This window comes from Fukomys damarensis, unplaced genomic scaffold (genome assembly GCF_012274545.1).
Source record: "Fukomys damarensis isolate Sample0158 unplaced genomic scaffold, DMR_v1.0_HiC HiC_scaffold_37, whole genome shotgun sequence".
In the NCBI taxonomy this organism is placed as follows: Eukaryota; Metazoa; Chordata; class Mammalia; order Rodentia; family Bathyergidae; genus Fukomys; species Fukomys damarensis.
Window position 1 is genome coordinate 62,777,208 of NW_022900949.1, and position 24,446 is coordinate 62,801,653.

Below are 24,446 nucleotides of genomic sequence, written 5' to 3' on the forward strand. Positions count from 1 at the left end.
ACAAAAACACCTAACATTAATGGGAATAATCGTAAAAAATAATCATTCAACAACCAACACGTACTGCAGCACGCTATGCCGCGGGCCCTATGCTAGCGCGAAGCCATCCAGAGCAGCCCTGCATGGTCCCCAGGTCACCCGCGCTTCCTCAGGCACATCGGCTCCCGTCTTCTTCACCCTGCTCCGGGCCCCTGGTGCTCACCTCACGGACCTCATCTTCAGGGTTCCCATGCTGTCTGGCTTCTGTCAGTTTCCCAGACTAGGGTAAGAATGATGTCTGGGTGATATTTTTCCTTCTAGGTCCGTCTCTTCGGGCCGCGGGGTGACAGCTCTCTCGGTCAGCCTCGCTCCTCTCCTCGCAGAGGCCTTCTCAGGCCAGTGCGTTCTCCTCAGCTGCCATCATCGCCCCTCCCATCCTTGTGGCTACGGCAGCTGCTTTGCTCTTCCAGGGTGATCACCGTCCTGCGTTGAATGCCCTTAAATTTCTCTACATTCTTCTCATTAGCCCCTTACTACACCCTCTTAATTACTTTGCTTTCCACCCCCCCATTAAGTTTACTGGTACATTTAAAGCAAACAACACAGTTCCATTTATCACTGGGATCTTGTGCCTTTACACGATACGTCTTGGTTCTTATTTTTTCCCGTACCCCTGCCCTCCCTTCACTGCCTTCACCCTCACTCTCAATTACTTTGAATGCATCATCTATTTCCCAGGCCTTGGATAATACAGTTTAATCATCTCCATTTTAGGGATCAAATCATCCTGAGGCTTTGATGCATTATGGAAATTGTCCAAAATTACAAAGCCAGTAAATGTGGAGGCAGGATTTGCATTGAGCTCTTGCCTCAGCCCAGGTCTTAGCCAGTATGGTGTGTGTGTGTATGCGTATGTTTAACGTCTCCATCTTGTTAGTTTTCTGCAGAAGTGTCCGGAAGAGGATCTGGGCTTCCAGCCCCGCAAAGGAGCTAGCTTTACTTTACCACTGCTTGGCTGAGTGACGCTGGCTTTTCACAGCTACTTGGCTTCCCTGTGCTTGGTTTCATCATCTATAAATTGGGGGAAATAATACTGGTTCCACTTTTCTGATCAGGATCAGTGCTCTTGTAGAATAAAAAATGAGATAATAAATTTAAAAGAACCATAAAGGGATGTGAATGCTATGTAGGTTATTTTTCTTTGGGTTATATTATTTGTTTGTTTGTTTGTTTGTTTTGGTACCAGGGATTGAACTCAGGACCTTGTGTTTGCAAGGCAGGCAGCGGAACCACTGAGGTAAATCCCCGGCTCTTGGGTTATATTATTTTGAATACTTTTGAGATGTACATATTTTTTCTTTTCTTTTTATATTAAGTTTATTAGTACATTTTAGGTATACAGTACAGTTCCATTCATCATTGGGATCTTGTACCTTTACACGACTTATCTTGTTCTAAAAGGTCTAAAAGAGTAGAGAAAGTGGGAGGGATAAGGGAAAGATAAAAAGGAAAAACATGGAAACAATGTCTTTGTGAACTGGGAAGGGTGGAGGGAGTGGAAGGAGGGCTGGGGAAGGGGGAAAAATGAGATGTACATATTTGTATATACATGTGTGTATTTGGGTATGTGTGCGTGTGTATATACATGCATGAGATGTATGTTTTATTCATTCTCTAGGTTAAAATATCTTTGTTCTTCTATGATAAAACTTTTTAAAGTGTCTGTTATTATTTTCCCACCATTTAACTTTGCATTTGTTCTAAACATTAAGACCCTACAATTCATATTTAATTATTTTTAAAAGAAAACTTAATTCACCATTGAAAATTTTCTTTGTAACAAGGTAAACCAATAATTTTAGAAAATAAGGTAAAAAGACATAAAAGTATATTATGTAAAAAGATTTTATTCCACACGAAGTAATGGGAACCTTTTTTCTTTCACTGGATCCATTTGAACTACAGTTGAGACATACATATACATTAATTATGGTTGAAATAAAAATCAAGTGAAAGCTTCTATTAATGATAATGAGAAGATGAATTTTACTGTTTCCCACCAGTAAATATTTAAGTAGATATTTGATAATCTGGGCACAGGTTCTCCAAGTGAAAAGCAGTGCTCGAATCTATAAAGCTTTGAGTGGCAAGGAATTCCAGGAGCCTCAGGGAGCGAAGAGCTCCCTGTTGTGGAGGTGATGGACAGGTGGGATCCAGAGAACCTCCAGGATTTAGCCAATAGGATAAGGTCAAGTAGAGGCAAAGCCAGAGACTGTGTGTGTGTGCCCTGCTCTGTGGTCCACTCTGCTTACAAAGCAGTCGATGGTGAATTTCTCCCCCATCCACAGGGCTGGCTGGACATAGGATCAGGAGAGAAAAGCAGACACTTGCACAATCCCGGAGAAACTTCACCACTCTTTGGGCACAATTTTGACACATTCTATGTTACTGGAAATATTTAATTACTCAGTGACTCAATTTTCCAATTGAGAAATCATATACCAATGTCCTGACTATTGCTCACAAGATATTAGATTTTTCAGAGACTAAAAAAATGATGATACAAAACAATGAAGGGCAATCAATTCTTTGTATCTTGAGCTGGAGTCACTAATATATATTTGTCATGTATCCTAAAGTTATGATCCATTTTCAATCAGACAATAGGCATTGGACATTTAGTGTCTTTGGTGTGCAAGATTCTGGGTCAGGCCATGTGGCCTGTTCCTCCCTAAGCCTCAGTTTACTTGCTTATAAAGTGGAGTTAATAACATCAACCTCACAGAGATATGAGGAATTTTAAATGAGAATAAATGTAAATACTAAGTCATGTGCCTGATACACAGTGCATGTTATCTTCTCTTTGTATATTTTAGGACTTAACATATTTTATAATTGTACTCCCACCTCCAGCTATACCTTTCAAGTGCTCTGAACTTCCAAGTGCCTAGTAAATGGCAGGTTCTCGGTAAATATTGGTTAATAAATCGACAGAAAATAGAAAATGGGTTCCCTGCCCTGCAGAAGTTTCTGTTGAGTTGGCACACAGGACACTTATGTACCAGATACTAGTACTTGTGGCTCATGAGTGTTACACACACTTCTAAAGAGATAGGAAAGGAAGGCTACACGGAGAAGGAGGGTGCTGGAACTTAAATCATTACCTCTTCAACCGAACAGAGATCAAAAGTGAATTCTATTCCAACTCTGGTCACTCAAACACTGACGATACTCCCCCACCCCCCGTTTTCTAGGTTTTAACCTGGTGCTATACTAACAGTGATAGGGAGACTTATTGTTTCCTACTGCTGCTGAAACAAATCTACATACACTTAGAGGTTTAAAATGATGTCAAACTTTCTTCCTGACACTTCTGCAGGTGAGACTTCCCAATTCGGCTTCAATGGGCTATCGTCAAGATACAGACAGGATTGGATCCTCTCGGAGGCCTTAGGAGAGAGCCACCTCATTGCCCTTTTCATGCTCTGGAGCTGCATTCCGTGGCACTCGGCCTCTCCCTCCCTCTTCAGAGCCTGCAGCGTGACGTCTCCAAACCTCTCACTGCTGTCAACACATCTCCTTCTGTATTCCAACCTTCCTTGACTTCACTCTTGTAAAGATGCTTGTGATTACACCAAGACCCACCGGGACAACCCAGGATAATCTTTCCATCACAAGACCTTTAATCACATCTACAAAGTCCTTTTTGTCACAAACAGTCACAAGGGCCTGGGTTTATGACCTGGATATCTCAGGGGGCCATTATTCATGCTATCACCATAGCCAATCAAAAGGGGAGGGAGGAAGCACCTCCTGCACACTTGGCGTTTTTCCCAGTCTATATTAATATTGAATCCAGCAAATGCATCAGCGAATTAAATTATTAAGACATATTCCCTTTTCACACTGCATCTACCATTCATCAGAACTTGCTTACATTTTTTCACTGAGTTTCACGGAAGCATACAAACTTGAGCTACTGTTGTGTTCTACTGATGGTGTGAAAGTGTATGATAGACAGTATTTCCTAAGAAATAGAAGGTCAGTCCAAAGATCCAGGCTGGATGGGGTGAAGAGCAAAGGAAACACGGGCAGGGACAGGCATGCTCGAGAAGGCTTATGGCCATTTCTAACGGGACGGAAAAGGAAGAGTACGCGTAGAAGGGGCTTTGAGTTTAAAGGAGGTGTTCATGACATGCTCCCTTCCTTGAGGGAATTTTTCACAAACCTTGGGGACAGGGACAAATGAGCAGTCAGCCCATGGCCCCCGAACTTGCAATCACTGATTTCTTTATGGTAGACTCTGGCCATTCAAACCCACAGAGAAGCAATTTCATTATGATAAGATGCTTGACACTTCCACGATCGGCTTTTGTACATATGCACATTGGAGAAAGCATATTTATTTTAGCATATTAAAAGTTCCTGGTATTCTCAATAGTTCAATTTTTAGGCTATTTTAAATCTTGTCTCCTGCGAGGTAAAAATGTAGCCTTTCTTCCCATCTTCAGTATCCACATCTGTTACCAGAGGAAACGTTCTATATAACTGTGTTCCCAATTCCTGTCACCTACTTTGTGCAACAGTGGCATCCACATTGTCACCCATCACACAAAGCCAATGTAACACTGCAATCTATGTGTTGCGAGGCTCTGCCCATGCTAATAGCTTCAGGTTCCCATAGTTACTAATGCATTGGGAGGGGATGGGGGAAGCACAGAGTTTAAGATTATAGATAGACAACCGCAGAAATAAAAGTAGCACAAGTAAACCGTGAGACAGAAAGGGTGTACAGCACCGATTACCACCTGTAGGAGAGCAAGGTGCCTCGGCTTCTGAGTGGAAAAATGTCAACAGGCTGCAAAGCCTCAAGCTCCCAATCCTCTACCTGGCGAGCACTTTAAATGTTTAAAAGGCAGGGGCTAAATGAACAGATGCACTATTTATAGTCAATAAACGAGGCTAAGGAAAGATGTAGGAGTAACGAGCCAGCGCTGTGCACTGGATCCTGTAGCCCCACACCTGAGGACTGAAGCAGTGTGCCATGGGGTGCTTCTGCCTCTTCTCTCCCCCACACCTCAGCCATCCTCCTAGGCAACCCTCCTGGAAGACCAGTGGCAAAAGCATGTGATGACTCCCGCCATCTCGCTGGGGAGTGACAGTCCTCATCTGGGAGCTTAGGCATCTCCAGAGTGGGCCTGCCATGTGCGAAGCTCTCCATACTCCATGTCCCTGCTCCAGCCAAGGTGGCCCTCTCACCACATGCCATGGGTCACCTGTTCCTCCCCCTTCCCTCACCTGTACCTATGGTTCAAGCCCCACCCTCTTCTCAAAGTCTTCTTGACAACTGGCCCCAACTGATCTTCCCTTTCCTGATTCCCCGTAACACACACTCTTTAACTTTTGGAATATTGGTTTATTTTTCTTACTCACTGCTTTCAATTCCTCCATTGAGCCACTGCCTCTTCCCCCTCCACTGAACGATAGTGTCCATTGAGACTATGTCGGCTCAATTCCATTACTTTCAAGCATTTCCTTTCTTTAAAACATTTTCCAAGACCCAGTCCTGATTCTTTTAAAATGACCTCGTGTTTAATTCACATCTCTCTTTCCATCCTAGCCCTAGCAATGGCACCAATGAGCAGAGAAACAGGAGGGTCTTTTCCCCTCAGACACAATTCCCTCTTTTCCTTGTGCCTTTTTTCTGGTGTTGGTCCAGGAGAACAAGGGAAACAGAGAGAAGCCTCTTTCTGCTCTTCTTATGGAAAGCTCTGGTCCTCATCATGGCTGGGTGTCACCTGTCAATCCGGCTTGTGTTCTTGGAGCTTAGCAGGTAGCTGCTGGTGGATACTTCCCAGGACTTGGGACCCTCTGTGAGATGAGCCTACAGATCTTCAGCTTGTAGCTTCTTCCCAACTCCTCAGATGCCGTCTCCCTTGCACCACGCGGAAGACTGCAGCCTTCCATCTCATCCCTTTGGGTTCAGGGTCTGCCACAGCACCTGGGATCCTGGCTGCACACTCCTCATATTTCACACCCTTGCCCTGGGTCACACCGTCCATTTCTCTCTTGACCTTTGCTCCCCCTTGGCGGCTGCCAGTGGCTGAAAGATATCAAGATGAGATTCTCTTGCCAGTTTTGACATTGAGGATGGTGGGTAGTTACAGCAAGTTTGTAAATGATTCTGTTGGAGCCCTCCTCTTAGCCTACTCTCTCCATAGTGAGACCTCTTATTTCATAGTTGACCTCTCTGTATTAACACAGAGGAGTAGTGATGGAACCTAGCGCCAGAATTAGTTCTGCTGAAATCCCGCCTCGCAGCAAGCCTCGTAGGAAATGGTCGATGCCTTTACTTGGCAGCCATCTGAATAGAGAACACTGCATTAGGCACCCAGCATTTCCTCTAGTTCCTAGAATTTCGAAGCCCTCGTCTTCTGCCTCTGCATTCTCTGGCTTCTAAGACTTGATAGTCAAGTGGCTTACAAAGATGACAGCAGTACTGGGAGCTTCCAGGCTTCCCCTCTCTCCTGCTTTTGTAAATATAGTCCAGCTACCTTCTCTTCTTTGATAATGAGAAAAAGGATTGAGTGAGTTGAGGTCCACAGTTTATAATTTGATGTAATTTTATTGAGCAGTCTGTTTTCCCAAATTTTCCTCAGCTCCTTTAAATGGACCTTCTGTGATGTTATGCACACAACAGATAAGAATTCGATTTGATTTGGGGAACATGAGGCACAACAAGGGCAATCTATGGTGACTGCCTGTCACATGAGAACTGAGGATGGCTGGGACCTCTGTGATACAGAGAATTGTAGCCTCATTCAGCCAAACAGAGCAGTTCCCACGTGACACCCAACATCAGCGCTGTGCATCAAAAACTCACACAGTGCAGATTTAAAGTTCAGACCTCTCATGTCAGGGAAATAGAACATCTGCATAATGAGATGCCTACCTTCTATTAAAAAAATAAACTCATGTACTGATTACAACTCACAATAGAACTAGAGAGAATTAGATATGGCAAGAAAAAAGTAAACGTCTACATAAGTTTCCTGGCGAAATGTTTGCTTTCCAATTTTGAAATTGGCAGTGGCAGGAGAGGTAGATTGCTTTCCTCCTTTGAAATGAAAAATAAATAACGAACCCCTAAATAAAAGAAAAAATAACTTTTAGAGAAAATCTGAAGGCTCATGGTAATGCATTTTCAGCATAGGTTTGTGTGCCTAGTTTTTTATTTTGGCATATCACGTCTTAAATTCAAATGCTCCATCAGTTGAAAATGGCATCATGTACTTAATAATAGCTCTTCAGAATAAAGAGAGATGGTCACAAAAGTCCTAGACATTTATTGTAAGATATATTGTAACATTAACCTGATAAAAATAAAACAGCAAAAATCAATGCTGTGCTGAGCCCTTTATTAATCCTTTTAGCAGCCTATAAGAAGACACTGTCATCATCTACGTTTTACTGATGAAAGCTTGTCCAGCATCGGAGCACAAGTGGCGGCTCAAGGCTAACCACCACGGTGACCAGCCCTAACTGGACACTCCCTGTATAAGAGAACTGCATCGCTGTCACCATGGGCTTGTGTGCTGCTTCTCACCACTTCCCTCCCATCCTGCCCACTTCAACCACCGTCACCCTCACGGATATGACCGCAGCATCCTCCCGACTGACCTCTCAACTTGCTCTCCTGCCCTACAGCCTGCTCCTTACCAGCGTGGCCCAAGCAATCTGAGATCACATCACTCTGCAGCCACACATGCTGCACATCATTCACAATAAAATCTCCATATCATGCTCCGTATCATTCACAATCCAAATCCAAAGTCCTGGCCAGAGCTCATGGGGCCTTTCTAGCTCTTGGCTCCCCATCTTCCTTGGCCCAGTCCAGTCTCACTGTATGCCTCGCTGTTCCACAAAGGCACTAGGAAAAATCAAAGCCTGTGCTCTCAGGATTTTCTCTGCCTGGATTGATCTTCCCCAGATCTCAAAGGCTCACTCTCTTACTTTCTTCCATTCTATGCTTGAAAGTTACCAAGAAATGTCCTTGTATACCCTTTTTAATTGGCCCCCTCTATGACTTTTTACCCTGCACCTCCTGATATGCTAAACATGCATGTGTTTCTCTTTCTCTCCATTCTAATATACAAACTTTCGAATGCAAAGTCTCTACTTTTGTTCACTCCCTTATCTTCACACCAGAACAGGAAATGTTTATTGAATGAATTAATTCATGAAAAATCATATCGGCCTTGATAGTAATAATCCTTATCTATGAGCATGATACTGTTAGGGACTATTTATTCTATAAATTCTTATTGCAGTCTGAATAATCACAATTAAGTATAAGAAGAAGTTATAATAACAATAATTTGATAACAAGCAATATCTGTCCTCCAACCCTGCTATGTCATGGTTAGAATAATGCATGATATTTTAGGAGTAATGTCAGTCAACAGCCTCCCGTTTACCGAGTTGCATGTTCAGAGATGAACTCAGCCAGGTTGGTTTCCTGATCCTCAGAATCAAGATAACAGTACCAGGGTAATTTCAGAGCCTTAATTTTCTCTTTACAGTTGACTCTGAACTGCACACTTAATTTCAATTGTAATAAATTTTGTTGTGTTCTAACCCTCAGGAGAGACTCCATTTCACCAACCTTTTGATGAAACGTGTACTCAGCAGAGGAGCTTTTTAACCAAGTAAATTTTTATTCTTGTGGAAGTGAATCAACAACAAATAGATGGTTTAAAAAATTCCAAATGAAGAAAGCTCCCTATTTTCATAAAAATAACTTCTTCTGTTCTAAAATCAAATCAGGATAGTCTCCGCTTGGCTAAGTCTGGAGGCTCATGTCTCTTTGTAGTACGAAGCATATGTCATCATACTTTGGTTGGCTGGTTTCCCATCTTGAAATGATGCCTGGATTTTCATTCCTACTTTCCTTCTCCAGCTTCCAAAATGTGCATGAAATAAGAAACCTAGGCCAAAATGTCAGGTATTCAAGAAATAGAGAATGCTAACATTTTTCTGTGAATTACCTTAATTTCACTTAACTTTCAGCCAATATTGGTTCCCTCACTGTTTCTCCTATCTTAATGCTACTAGTTTGGGCCAAGATCTGGATCGTATTCTCCCAAGAACCATGGAATTGGAATTCTCTCCATGGCTACTATGTAATGACCCATGATGCCATCCATCTTTGGTCATCTGTCCATGGTTACTATAGAAATAGGCTTTTTCCCGGTCTTTTTCCTGGACTCTGCTTTCAGGTGCCACAGGGGGTTCACAGATTTTAAGAGAGATTGGGAACTCAAGATTTGGGATCCAGCATCTCCACTACTCCCTCTGAGACTATCATGAGTGCTGGTTGCTGCAGGCAACCCACAATCTTTTCCCAGACCTTCCAATCGAAGAATCTCAGTTAATCTGGGAAATATCTTTTGTCTCAAACATGATTTTCTAAAATGGCCTTAGGTATTTGGAAACAAAAATCAAACTTTCTGAAATGAGAAAGTATAAGCTACTTAATCGAGTGCAAAAAAGTGATGAAGGGATCTAGGGAGAAACCTCACCCATTAATGTCTTCAATGATCTCATCATACCTGTCCCATGTTCATACCAGAAGATCCCTTCTCTGCTCAGGGATCTCAGGAGAAAATGGAGCTCTTTGTGGGCTGGAGTGAGTAGTCCTGAGGTTGTGTTTCAAGCCACTCTGCTGCCTGGGTCCTGGGCACATTCAGTCCCTCAGGCTGCTGCAGCAACTGAAAGAAGGCCAAAATGCCTGGATATGCTGCATAGAAAAGCCTCAGTACACTTGGCTGGTTCATCACCTTCTGATCAACACTCAAAATCCAAATCATTGAAGATGATTGTTAGAATCATTACATCATTTTGTTAGTTGATAGAGCCAAATCTGTCAGTAGTATTTATCAGTATAAGTGATATTTATCAAGTAATTTACCCCCAAAGTATAGTTTGCAAGCAAGGTATTCTATTTGTGGCTTGATGCGTGCACTACTTTAGGGAATATAGTTTCATAAACCATTTTGCTTTCATGGTCCCCTCTTTGTAAAGGATCAAGTGATAACTCAGGAATCTTGAGCTTAGGCACATCCACATTCTCAGCAGACCAATGAAGACAGAGACCAGAGCTACCCTGCACAATCCTTCCCCAGGACCCTGCACACAGTTGTACTTTCCCTTTTAGGCCAACACAGTGAACGGGCCAGCAGATCTTTCTCAAGGACACATGCATTCTTTAGTGTTTAAACAACAGGACAAATGTTACAGGCATCATTAATTTCTACCTCTAGACATTTATTTTAATTTTCTCTCGTAATCTATACAATTTTTAGTGATCTTATGTTCTTTCCTGGAACAAGATTGGATGTAAATAGATAAAACAGAAAATGTGAACACTATTAGTTCTAGTCATTATAGCAGATAATTTGAGAGATTGCCAGGACAAATCATTGTCTTTAGCAGTTAAGGTTCAAAACAGACAGGATTCCTATCTCCAAAGGACAAAAAGAGCCATCGTGAATTTGAAGAGGACAAGCCTAGTAGAGAATTAAATCTGTGATGGAAGTCAAGAGAGTTTTGTTGTAATAGTACCCCATGGAAGCCTTTGAAATTAATGAAAATTGGATCATTCATCTATCTAACATCTTTATTGATCACTTACAACATACTAGATGACTGTGCTAGGATGGGGATGATTAAAATAAGAATATTCTGAAGAAAAAATGCTTAAAAAAGAGAGAAAGGAAAAAAACCACTATTGCAAAAATATATGATCAAAGAATCTCATTTCTTCTTGTCCCATTCTTTACTTACATTGATATTAACAACAATTATAATGGAGAAGAGCTGGAACTTTATGCATATTATCTCATGTAATCTTCAAAGCAAACCTGAACCCCCAAAAGAATTACTGGATCCATCATACAGAAAATGCTATTAAAGACAAACCTGGGTAAGTGAATTCTATGGTACCCTTAAGTGCTAGACCAGGCTGCCACTAAGCCGTTCACCTATTCGTCCTCACAGATGTGTGTGAATCTTAAAAACATATACACACTCTTAATATTAGTGATGAAATGCACACTCTGCATATGTGATTAATACTTGCCCAAAATACCTTCAAAATATATTACTTCCACAAGCTAGATATAAATTTGCCTATGAATACCAGAAGAAGACACACTTATCCTTCCTTTGAGGCAGATTTCTAATAGCTCAACCTGTCAACAACAAAACCCCACAATGGCTGTTGAGCTTTCCATCAAACTGTGGATTCTGGGATTAGTTCAGAGCTGCTCAGTACAGGCTCTCTGCACCATGAGACTTCTCTAGTCCTGCTTCTGCCCTGCTCTTCTGGACAGAATAGTGGTGGAGACCCTGCAAACCCGGATCATTCCACTGCCTCATGCCAACAAAGGAAAATAAACCTTGCCCAGAAATGTTATTTGCTAATGTTAGATTTCTTTTAATCCAAAATCTCTACTGGCAGAAACATAATGCCAGTCATAAGACAGACAGTAGGCCAGAAGGCCCTACTAGTGTTGAACCAAAAATCCAGTATTTAGATGTATAATATGTGATTTCATTCTGTTTTTATTCTTTGGGTGTCATAACTAAAAATGGGCATGACACAATTAGCTGCTGCCCTTTAATGACTGAGATAATGTTAATGAAGCTCTTTCAATCTGTTTTAAATATTTACATGAGGCAATCGATATAAAAATTTGATTGGCAAAAAATGTTATTCAGACGTGCTGATAATTAATATTTGTTTGTTTTTATCAAACCTTGCCCCAAAGTATTTCAATCTCAAAATACCAGGCTGATTTCCTTAGCAGGAATAATCAACAAGGAAGATTATAATTTTGCATTCTATGAATACTTCTCTTTCTAAAGCTCATCATTGTTAAAGTAAGGCCAGACATTTTTTGTTCTTGTTATTTTTTTTTTCTATTGTTTTGGTACCAGGGATCAAACTCGGGTCCTTGTACTTGCAAGGCAGGCGGTGGAACCAATGAGCTAAATCCCTGGCCCAAGGCCAGACATTTTGGTAAACGTTATTGTCTTAACACTTTCTGCTAAAAAATGAAATTGAAGGACACTTTTAGAATTCGTTGTATTTGCTTCATTGATAATCATCAGTAGGAATGTAAAAAGAATTCAGGTGTATTATATACAGAGATCAATCCCCCAGGATGAATATAATCATTATGTATTGCAAACATGTGCTAATAAAAAACAAAAACATTAAAAAGCCATCAATGACCTATAATCAGACAGAAGTCATTAGAATACACATGCAATTTCAATTTGTTCTTTTTCCTGTTGTCAACATGAATCAATGCTGTCATTGCTATATTTGCATTAGGCCTCAAAAATTTTTTTTTTAGTTAGAATACAAACTCTGTGGGCAATAATGTGGAAGGAAGAAAAGATAGGTCATGCTCTTCCCTTGTTTACCCTCAGTGCATTATAGAAGGGCCTGGTGGTGTTGACCCTAAATACACAGAGATAATGCTACCAAGTCGTAAATGCATATGAGGTTATCCAGCCCTGCAAGGGGCTCTATAGCAATTAATGGTCTATCATTACTTCCTTCACTGTTACATTTTGACCCATCATAATCAGCAAAGTCCCAAAGGGGTCATCTCCTTATTTCACTTTTTCTTGAGGATTATGTCTCTTACAGCCTCCAGGAAACAATATCTGGTCACAAGAAACTGAATTACAGTCCAAGGTGGGGCTTTGACTCTTGACTTCTCCGATTGCCAATCTGTTTCCTAATCCACTTTGATTCATAGCCACTACTATTTCTCCCCAAATAAGATGCAATGTGGTACATTTTGCTCACAGGCCAAGAGAGGGCACATAGATTTAAATGCTTTGGGATCAAGAGCCTAATCTTCAAAGCCCTATAGTCTATGCAGTGATAAAAGAGCAGCAGGTCTTTGGAAAGGGATGCAAAGAGCTGCGAACAACCACCTTCCTCTTCACAGAGGGAAATTGCATCAGATTTGAGACATGAACATTTGTATCAGTATTTGTAGAAATTTCATTCATAAGAATAAAACTGCTTTGAGATTAAAATAAAATAACCTAATGGCTTCAGTTGAATAAAGATTCATATTTAATAAAGTTTCAGAAAAATAATTTAATATTCCTGCAAGAAACCCCTTCTGCCCTCTTGTACCACAGTGCATGACAACATTAATGAAGCAAGGATGGTACAGATTTTACAGAAGGGTGAGGTCTTGTTATACATGTTCAGAATCTCAAAGACGCATCGTATCAGGGTTAAGGATGTGCTGCTACACTTCCAGGACTCCGTGTGTTAGGAGGAGTTAGGTTCCACACTTCACTGACAGCAGACATTGTATTTTTAGGTGATGGGCATTTTAATTGCAATGATATAGCTTGATCTTTATGGGCATCTATTGGTTTTTCTATAAATGCCCAGAACTACCTATCCATCCTAGTGAGGGGCTGAAGGAAACAGCAAATTCATGTAGGAGACACCATTCTAGTAACTGTCAAGGACAAGATAAAACTATTTGCACTTTACAACACTGGAGCCACACAATGAATGGGAGTTTTTATTTTTGATTCAAAACCCAAAATGTAGCCTTGCAAAAAGGAAATCCTCAGCACCCTACATCTTTAGTGATCCCATTATTCCTTTGGCTGTCTTTCCTCCCTTGAGAAATTCTTCTACAGAAAATGATGGACAAAAAGTACTTGATACTCTTTAACTATACTCTTTAATGCATACCTCTCTTACATGATATATTTGCATGTAAGTATGGCAAGCTATAAAACAGCCTATGAAAGATGTTATATCCTAACCCCTGAAATCTTCGAATATATTACCTTTTATTGTAGAAGGGACTTTGCATGTGGAATTAAGTGAAAGGTCATAAACTGGGGAGATTATTCTGGATTACCCAGGTGGGCCTCTGCTCATCACAGCAGGCTTTATAAGAGGGAGGCAAGAGATCGAAGTGAGAAAAAGGAGATGTGAAGACAAAACCAGAAGCTGGAACAATTTGCTTTGAAGATGAAGGAAGAATCCACAAGCCAAGGAATGCAGGTGGATCTCTATAAGCTGGAAAAGGCAGGGAAACGGATTTCTGCCCTGCAGCCTGAGGAAAAAAACACAACCCTGCTGATCCTTTGATTTTAGATTTCTAACCTGTTGGGTTGTGAAAGAATAAATATGCATTGTTTTAAGATACTAAACTTTGTGGTAATTTTTTATAGCAGCAATAAGAAACTATTATAGTATGGTAGTTCTCACTTAGCTTTTTTAAGAATACTGATTGCCAGGCTTGGGATTTAGCTCAGTGGTGCCATGCCTGCCTCACAAGTGCAAGGTCCTGAGTTCAATACCCAGTATAAAAAAAAAAAATACTGGCTGAGTCTCTGTTAAAATTACTTTCTTTTCCTGACCCAGGACAAGAAAAGAACCTGCTGAAGCCCTCAGGAGATACCTGGTAGAATTTGAAGTCCTCAAGCAAGTATCTACTTGCTTCTCTGATTAAAGAGTTCATCTCATGCTTTTATGGCTTTTATCCAAGCCTCCTTATTTCCAGAAGACTGCTCCTGGAACAATTATATTTGACTGAAAGCAGTGCATACTTAAATTGAAATATAAGCCATTATTGAAGAATAAATTATTGCTATGGCTCGTGTCTAGATGTCCTCCCAAAGCCTCTTGCAGTCACAGGTAGGGCTTTTCAGGGCTGGCTGGATCTGGAGTGTGTGAGGCTGGGATCAAGATCATGTGATTACTAAATCAGTCTGCTGATTAGTTTAGTACAGTACTGGGTAGGATTAAGGGTGTCCTACCCTGGATGTGAGTGCTATATAAGGGACAGAAAGAGGGTCACTCTTGCCATTTGCAGCTCGCTGCCTTCTGCCTGCCATGAACTGTTTCTCTTCTGTGAAGTGCGTCTGCCATGCCACCCTGCCTTGGAGCCAACCCGCTATGAGCTGAAAGTTCTACAAACTCTGAGCCAAATAAACCTGTTCTCCCTTAACTTTGAGAGTTGAGTATTTTTTCTCAACGAAGAGAAAAGTAACTAAGACAGTTATGCTAGGTGAGTTTCCCAACTCCAGCTTCCTATTTGGCTCTCTTTGTGGTAGTAATTTTTTATTTCCTCTTCATTAAAAAAGCATAACAAATATATTTCTAGCAAAGGAAATCCTTTGGAAACAGACTAGTAAGATTTTTCCTGAGCATTTCCAGTTATTTTCAATAAATGCAAAGATGCCAAAATGCAAATGTTATTTGCACATATAAAAGTAGGTTTTTGATCCCCAGCACCAAAAAAAACAAACCAAACCAAAACAAAATAATCCCTCCAAAATAAATAAATAAAGGTAGAACATGGAGTAGTAGTAAGTCAAGAGGTCTATTTTCATCAAAGACTCCAGAGGAAGCCTTTACCAGTCCTTGAGATGAGGAAGAAATAACATTCATTAAAGTCATATTACTTCTGCAGCTTATTTTTATAATGAGCTTGTTTGGTCTCAGACCAAAAACACCAAAAAATTAAATAACAAAAAAAATCTTGTTTAAAGCAGAAACTGCTTGGGTAGGGATGTAGCTCAGCTCATAGAATGCTTGCCTGGCATGCAAAAGGCCCCGAGTTTGATCCCCGACACAGCAGAATAACAACAGAAGAAATAGAATGAAACTAATTCCAAGGAAATGAAAGAGCAAAGAGCTTATTAGCATGTGTTCTTCAGGAAAAGGCTTACTGTTCTTACTAAAAGCTTTCTGGTGTTTGTATATGCAAACTCCATTTCCTTCAGCTGATGGGAGTCTCTTGGAAATGTTAATTATCAGTACAGAAAATATCTCTTCTCAATGCTACCAATCATCAACAGTTGCCTTTATATTTGAAGCTCTAGGTTAAAATAAATAAAAGTTCTCTATAATAAGCAAAATAATATTATAAGCTATGAGCTTTCCTGTCTGGCTACTCAGATACTGTTGACATTTATATGTCAAATTTGACCTTTTCATAGTTTTGTAACTCAAGAGGCTTAGGTTGTTACCATTACAAGCTTTAGAGTGGATAATCTAATAAGAGTGGCTACATGTTACTGCATGGTTACCTTCTGTTATTCCAATAAATATGTTAGAATATTTAAAAATGTTTCACAACAATTTTTCTAAGAATGGCTAAAATATTAAAAAACATTTTTTCTCTTAAAACAGTAAACACAACCAGGGAATGTACACAAAGGTCCAGAGTTTGTGTGTTCTTAGGCAATTTTGCTCTCTCACACCAGAAAGTCCAGACCTTTACTCAGAAGTATATCCAGTCCTGGATGACTTACAGAAGAGGTAGCTAGCCATCATGGTGAAGGTTTAAATGAGAGACACAGTCATGGTTGTGAATCAGAAAATGAAATCTAGGAGGAAAGGAATACAACCATCTTGGAAATCAGGAAGCTGAGTCGTAGTAATAGTTTTCAAGTACTAGAAACCGCGTGAGACAGAAAATTACAACTAGCTTTTTTTTTTCCGTCTTAGTGGTGAACAGGCCAAGAAGCTTTCAGGGCAGCTTTAAAGGAGCCGAAACCATTATAAAAAGGACTTTTGTGTAATGGTGAAATGTTTTGCCTTCTGCATGGTTCAGCTACAGGTCAGGACAGCTGAGTGGTACCGGGACCAGAATGGAAGATGATCCCCCTTCCCAGGTGTCAGCAGGAGATCAAGACCCTCCATGTGCTACCATGTGCCTTTCTTAGGTCACTGCTATGCCCTTGCTTTCTTACTCTTCAACCTTCTATACTGACTTGACTGTTAGGTTCCGGACAAGAGAGAATTCTAAAAGCCTTCACCTATTGCTTCCTGTAAGGACTTCCAAGTTCAATGAATGATTCTGATTCTTAGAAAGAACAGCCAATTTGTTCATGACTGCCATGAAAGAAGATTATACAATATTTCTTCAGAGGCCTTTGTAAGTAGTTTCTGCATGGTGCAAATTGGAAAAACCGGACAGATTTCTCACGAGGGCTGGACCAGATGGCCTGTGCAAGTGCTCTCAGAGTCCTCCCTAGCTGTTGATTCCAAGAAAAAAAGAATCACTGCTGGGCTTCTGTTTTGGTTTCCAATCTGGGTAACAGAAAATCAACCTGCAGTAAGGATTTTTAAATGTTTTTCAATTCTGACTTTTAGGAGCAAGATTTTCAAAATAATCTCTAAGAGCATGGAAGGGAGTCCATCACTCAGTGCCTAGATGAGTACTTCCTATCAGTGTTGATAACGTAGCACCATCTCATCCACTGTGCTCATGGGTTTGCTCATCTCTTTTGATACATCAGTTTTAGCTACTGTGATACTATGCACACCATCATCTGGAAGTTAATTATGCCTTGCTTCAGAGCTGCCATAGGCACCCTTTGGGGTCCATACAGCCCTGCAGGACACAGAGAACTCTGGTGTGGCTCTCTCAGCACACAGCAGGGCTTTGCTGCTTCTTGAGATAAAAGCTTCAGCAGCAATTTTCGCATATGCAGTGAAGGGAATTATCATTTCCAGAAGTATTTCATGCAATGTGCTTCTTTCCTGTGTTGAAAATGGGGCATAAACAAGAGCTAAAGGAACAGAAGGAACCATCATCAGAACCAGGAGACCTGAGTTTAACCTTGACACTGCCATTCACTTCCTGGGTTACTCTGACCACAGAATTGGTGCTCTCTATAAAATAATGCGACTGCCAAAGTCCACATCTGATTCCAAAGGAATGTCAATTGCTAACTCATTTATTTCACATGACCACATCATATTCATTCCCATTACTGAAACGGACATTGAAAAGATTTTCATCATAAATTGTTCTGCCTCAATTATTCTGTTTTCACATTATAAAGAGTAGAAATGGGTCACAAAATTTTTTTAAGCATACAACATGATTAACTTACAACATCTCACCATTTGTCACTATATCTAGTTGCCATTGATCTGAACAGCTTTGAAATTCTCGAAGGAAAAGTGTGAAGCAATGCTTGTGAATTCACTTCTTCTCCTAAGAGGGGTTTCTCTCCTAAAAGAAGCTTTAAAGAATACACGAGGAAATTAAGAGTTCTATGTTTTGATCAGGTTCCCTGAACCCACAACTCCTGAATTGATATATGTAGTAAGGAGAAAACAGTTTGATGAAAGTAATTTGAAAAAAATCAAAGTGAAATTTAGGAATCAGATTTTCTTTTTGAATGTGATGAGATTTTTTTTCTCTCCCCTCAGGAAATTTTGAAATTACCACAAATTGAAATGTTGAACGAATTTTTTAAAGCAAATTTTTCTTGAAAGTGAGGGCATTTCTAAAGAGATCACTTCCAAAGAGTGGACCTGAGATGAAGGACTTCACGTGCAGCAAGCAAACTGAAGAGTACAGATAAGAAACGAGACATCTCTAGAAACTGTATGGACACACCCATGCGCACACACCTATGCACACACTCAAACACAGTCCCCTCCTAGAACTAGAACTAGAACACATTTGCCTAACAACTTCCAGGAGGCTCCCTCCCCTCCTTCCATTTTCTCACCGTCCCATAGATGCCAGACTTCTGGCTGGTGCCTTGCAGAGGTGGAATAAACGCTACAAGATTGACTCAGCAACTAATTTTCAGGAAGCCTTCTCCACCTCCCCATTCTCATCAGTTTTCTCTGGAGAGGAAAGCCCACACCCATGGGTGTCAGTGGAAGTGACGATGGCGATGGCAGTCATTACTAAAGAAATTAAAAACTTGGCATTTTAAATAACCAAATTGCTTTCTCTGGACTATAATCAAGTATTTCTATTTGAAACACAACTACAGAGCTGTAGTTTTCTCTTCCTCCTCCTTAGCCCACCCCTTCCTCCTACTTTTCCTCATATGGATACACACACACACACACACACACACACACGCACTTAGTGCCTCTTACATAATCAGTTGACAACATTGATCTTTTACTTGCATTGCTTTGATTCAAAATCTGCCCACCATTCGTGGGAGGCAGGGAATGGTGGTTGCGATGTATGCTTTACTAAAGAGACTAAAAAGAATGGCATGGGAGAGGCATCTGGTATCTGGCCCAAATCTTTTCTATATAGTATTGCTTTTCTATAGGAAAATAGAGAGCACAGTGAATATAAATTCTCTCATTTGAAACCCATAACTCTTAGATTTTTGGAGAAACAACTGCCAGATTAACACTCGCTTAACTGAACTTTATAACTAGACATCCTGCTCAAAAGCTCCTGTTTCCTCCATTGCTGATGTTCACCTTACATCTAAACAGCTCACCCTGACACCTCTACAGTGCCACAGTTTGACCTCTTGTAAAGCTACAAGATTTTCTCTCCCCACTTGCCTGCACGAATCCTCTGAGGAAACAAGTCCATTCCAAAAGATTATATATTGTAAGGTTCCATTTCTATGATATTTCTTGAAAAAGCAAAATTTTAGAGATGGCTTACAACAGAATGGTAGTTACCTAGGGTTAAGGATTGGGGAAGAGAACAGAAGTGTCTTTAAAGGGATCACATGAAGGAGCCTTGTGATTACAGAAAAATTATGATTCTTCCCTGTCACAGCTACACAAATCTATACATTTGATAAAACTGCGTAGACATATAAACATATGAAAATAAATACATGTATAACTGGTAAAATCTAAATAAATTCTTTGGATTACACCAATGTCAGTTTCTTAGTTTTGATTTCACGCTGCTGTTATGCAAGATGTTACCTTTAGAGACAGATGAAATTAAGCATACACAGAAATTCTTTGTACATTTTCTTGCAAATTCCTCTAAATCTATAATTGCTTCAAAAAATTAGTGCTAAAGTGTGATTAAGCTTTTAAAAAGGAAAAAAATAAAATTTTTTAGTGAAATTCTAAAATTATGATGCAGACAATATTTCTTTTTTATAAAGAATTCTCTTACAGTTATCAAAGCATGTAACTACACAGCCAAGATTACAGTGCCACAGATATGTATGTTTCAAACAAAACCTTTCTCAGTGAAATTTGGCTCATTGATATTCACATTGCTTTGGAATTTAAACTAGGATTTCAGGGCCAGGGATTTAGTTCAGTGGTTTTGCCACTTGCCTTGTAAGCACAAAGTCCCGAGTTCAATCCCCGGTACCAAAAATAAATAAATAAAATAAAAATAAAAATAAAATAAACCAGGATTTCAGAATGAGAGGGGCAGGAACTTATCAATATAAATGTGCTCTATCCTGACATGATAAGTTCTGAAACTATGTCAAACATTAGTACCTGGATCGTTTTTAAAAAATTGTCTAAAAACAAAACAAAAAGTCCAAACAAACAAGCAAAAACAATAAAACCAACCTTATTTAACTTCTGTCCTGAGTGATTTACTCTTAGGATAAAAGGTTCAGGTATACAACTACATTTATCATGTGCAGATCTTTCACATATGATTGCAGAAATTCCATAAAATTAACATGGTATAATTAACTTCGAGACTAAAAACACATGCAAAAGTAAAACAAAAGAATTCTGAAGCATTAACAAGGCACAACTGTGAAAACTCCAAGAACCAGGATAGCCCTGTGGTTTGCATTTAAGACAGTCACCAGGATAAATGTTAGGTGGACTCTTTCTCCCTCCGACTAATAGTAACATTTCAATGGATGAATGTTCTAGTGGATTTTTTTCTGATCTTCAGCCTTGAAACAAGAGTCAATTTAAAACAAGATTATCGTACAATGATGGTGAAAATATAGTAGTGGCTTTGAGCATTGTCCTTGCAGAATTCAGGTGCTTTGCACAAGCATGTATTAATCTTTCTGAATTCCCAATTTCATGGATTCTTGATAAATGGATGATAATCTTAGATGATGATATAAATTACTATTGAAATATCATAAGGCATTATATACAAAAAAGCCATTCTACTTATTTTTCAAAGTTATGATTAGGTCCTCAACTGACAGGTAGCTCCTTGCAGCAGGATTAGCCCTGAACAATGGCCATCAGGATAGCAAAATGGGTGGCAGATATGGACAAATTATTCATGCTGCAAGATGTAGTCATTAACCTTGGAACTAAAGTGGCATTGGCAATCTAAAAATGAACCAATTAAGTTGGTTCAGGAATGGCTTTTCACTACCCAACACATGATCTTCATAAGAATATCTCACAATAGAAAAATTTATTTTATTTGATTTCTTATTTATGGTCTTGAAAGTAAGCCCCAAGCCTCATCTGGCTTCTGTGCGTTGTCTACCAGGTCTACTATAGTTACTGGTACAGGATAGGTGCTCAGCAAGTATTTGTTGGCTAAAGGAGTATCTCTTTGCCTGACAACAGTTTGATGGTTTTTGGACTAGTAGATGCCTTAAATTCTGATGAAAGCTATAAATCCTCTCCCCAGGAAAATGGAAAAACAATACATTTTATTTTCTATTGGGTTGGTGGATCATTCTGAAAGTTCTGCCTATGGAAGCCATCTTCAAGGAAAGAATATCATGGCCACAATTAAGTGCTAACTTCCTTTTCTGGTTCCTCTAGGTATTCTCCAGATTGTTTACCCAAACCTTCCTTATCCCATCGCATTATTTTTATTTTCTACTACACGTTATCATTAATATATAGTCCACATAGGCATATCTTAGGTATCAAAATGTAAAAAGACAATTTAACTAATAAAATATTTCTACCACTTTTTTAATGAAGCATATGGTCTGCCTGTCAACCCTAAGAAAGCATGATATATATTTGGCATTATCTCATAATTTCTTTCACAAAGATCACTCTACATAGAATTTGAAAGAGGGGGTAAATCATATTCATTCATACACATACATATACACACACACACACACACACCACTTGATTGTCACAGAGTGGTTCAAAACAAGAGAAAGAATAAGGAAGAGGCATCTTATTTAGTCACTACAAACAACGGGATATCTTCCATATTACTGGAGACCTTCAGGACTAACTTGTCAAAGAAAAGCTGTCCGCAGTAGCCAATACTGAAAGATACCCAAAAGAATCTTGCTCCCACACTAGGTTTTGGAAAAAAACAGAAACATTTACCAATCTGAGTTGAGTTGTGTTGATAGAAAAACCTAAATAGAAAGCTTCTGACTTCTAAAAGCACTCATAACACCATAGCCTTCCAACAGTTACCCACAAGCAACTATGAAACACGGCCCCAAGAAACAAGGATTGTTACTTTGATTTCCTCTGATTTGTAATAAGAAAGTTTATAGTGCCACAAAATGCTAGATGCTAGAAGCCACCCATTCACACCACTTTCCTTGATCTTCCAGGAAGAGTGTCCCACTCCTGGGTACTCCCAGGGGGGCAACAGCTTGTCTCCTTCACAGCAGTAGAAATGCACAGAGAGAGAGCAGCACCACGTCCACAGGGCAGGGACTGGGGGAGCGCCACAGTGGCAGCACTAGGAAAGTCCAATGCACTAGAGACAGCAGATTCATGTAGAGAATTGTCATTGTGGGGTCCCCCCTCCACCATGGCACTATCAGGAAAAGCAGAGGTGTTGCTAAGGGTCAGAGTGTGCACTGCAGTTGGGCGGAGAGCTTCAGCTACAACTGCTTTGTTTTCATTTATGGGCTTTCTTTCTCAATGGCTCAAAAATACAGCAAAACAACAGTGCTTTACTACTTGCTGTGAGCAGCTTTCCTGGAACTCTGCAAAGAAACTTTTCAAGGACAACTTTGATATAAATAGATTTAAATGCTTATTTCAACAACCCCACACAGAAAGCACAGTCTTAGATGTGGATTATCTTAATTGCATTAAGTTCATCCTATCCGGAAACCTGATTCCTAAAGAGATGAGAGATAGTTAAATGTAAATAAGTAGCAAAACCACACCTGCAACTTAGAGTAACAAAAACATTGGAAGATGTGTCAGTACATTCTCTCCTCTATATCCACTTCTAGAAACTAGAAGCACAGTAGTTTTAAAGAAATAAAGTCAAGAAGGATTGGTGCAAAGCACAAATAATGAGAAGGCAGAAACCACATAATTACATCATGAAAATTTTTACTTATCAAATTTAAGTTATTCTCTATTATAAAAATATCACCTATTACCGTAAGATTTATCTTTAGAAAACAATTTAAAGAAGGTTAAAATTTTGAATAAACGGGTGGTATTGAACTTTTCTCCTTATTTCATGTTTTAGTTCACACAGTAATTTAGATTAAATATGACAGAGTTTAATCTAATTTATAGGCATTTCTTCCACAACAAAACTTCATAAAAACTTTGTGTATGTAGCATCTGATATTCGGTCTTTCAAAGGATAATAAGAGTGCAGCACAAGATGAGCAACTATTTCTGATAGTATAATTGCAGAAACTACATATGTATCCCAAAATAGAAAAAAAAATGCTCCTAAAAACGTTCTGATCTAACTGCCAGTTAACAGCAGTTGTGTGTCTCCTTCAGCAGACTGGAATTTATATAGCTCCTAAGGTGCTCATAACAGTATATTCAAAATGGGCCACAATTTTAAAAACTTACCACACACACACACACACACACCCCACCTTGAACTTTTCCATCCTTCTAAAGAGCTATTTTAAAAACACCTGAGAATTCTAAATTAAGCAACCCACCCTAAATAAGTCACTTTTCAAAAGCGACTCCACTGCCTGCACCTGTGCAGAACACGGACCCCCCCTCCCCCCGGGCAGAAGGAATGTTACATCCATACCTGTATTTCATGCCAGTCTGCTTTGCGGTGGACTCTTTGAGAGAAATGTGATGCTGGGGGGTGAAGGTCCCCAGGCTGCGCGCGATGATAGCGACCGTGCGGAATTTGGCCCGGGCTGCGTTCACCACATTGGGGGCGGTGGAGCTCTGCTTGCTCAGAAGTCGGTCCTCACCATTCCGACTCTTCAGATTGTGCTCAGTGCAGGCTATGGAGACTTGCATTGCTTCCCCGGAAAGCGCACGGTCCCTCTCAGAACCCCACAGCACAGGCAGTCACGAGAGGCTGAGCAGTTGAGGGGGTTCCTGCTCGTCTTTGAACCCCTCCTGGCTCCCCCTTTCTGGGGACCGTCAGAGGAGTCCTGACGGCTGACTCCCGAGCCGAGCAGGCCAGTGGCGAGGGTAGCTGCGGTGCAGGACAGAGTCCGCGGAACCTGCACAAGTAAACAGCCAGCCCCGAAGTTGTCACCGCAGCTGGAGCGCGGATCAAGCTCTGAAATCTTCCCCGGCAGGAATCTCGGCTGATTAAACAGCCAAATCCATGCAGTCGGGAGGCTGTTCCAGCAGCCTAGAGCTGAGCATTCATGGTGACTGCACACAGCCCTGCCGGCAGCCAGTCCGCGGCACCGGAACGCAGCTCGCTTCTGGGCGCTGGCTCACATCAGCGCAGGCAAACCGCAGGACGCGGCCAGCATCCTCGGACCGCAGG

General features: G+C 40.4%; 1 protein-coding gene across 2 annotated transcripts in view; it reads right to left on the reverse strand.

Moving 5' to 3' along the window:
* Kcnab1 (potassium voltage-gated channel subfamily A member regulatory beta subunit 1) overlaps window positions 1-24,446 on the reverse strand; it is a 394,129-nt gene that overhangs the window by 226,952 nt on the left and 142,731 nt on the right. Inside the window, exon 1 of one of the 2 annotated variants that reach the window (XM_010636911.3) lies at window positions 23,742-24,440. The exons of the other annotated variant lie outside the window; for it this stretch is intronic. Coding sequence (XP_010635213.1) covers window positions 23,742-23,962 — 221 coding nt within the window. The 5' untranslated portion in view covers window positions 23,963-24,440. Of the gene's footprint in view, window positions 1-23,741; window positions 24,441-24,446 lie in introns of those variants that run through there. 2 annotated transcript variants of the gene reach the window in all.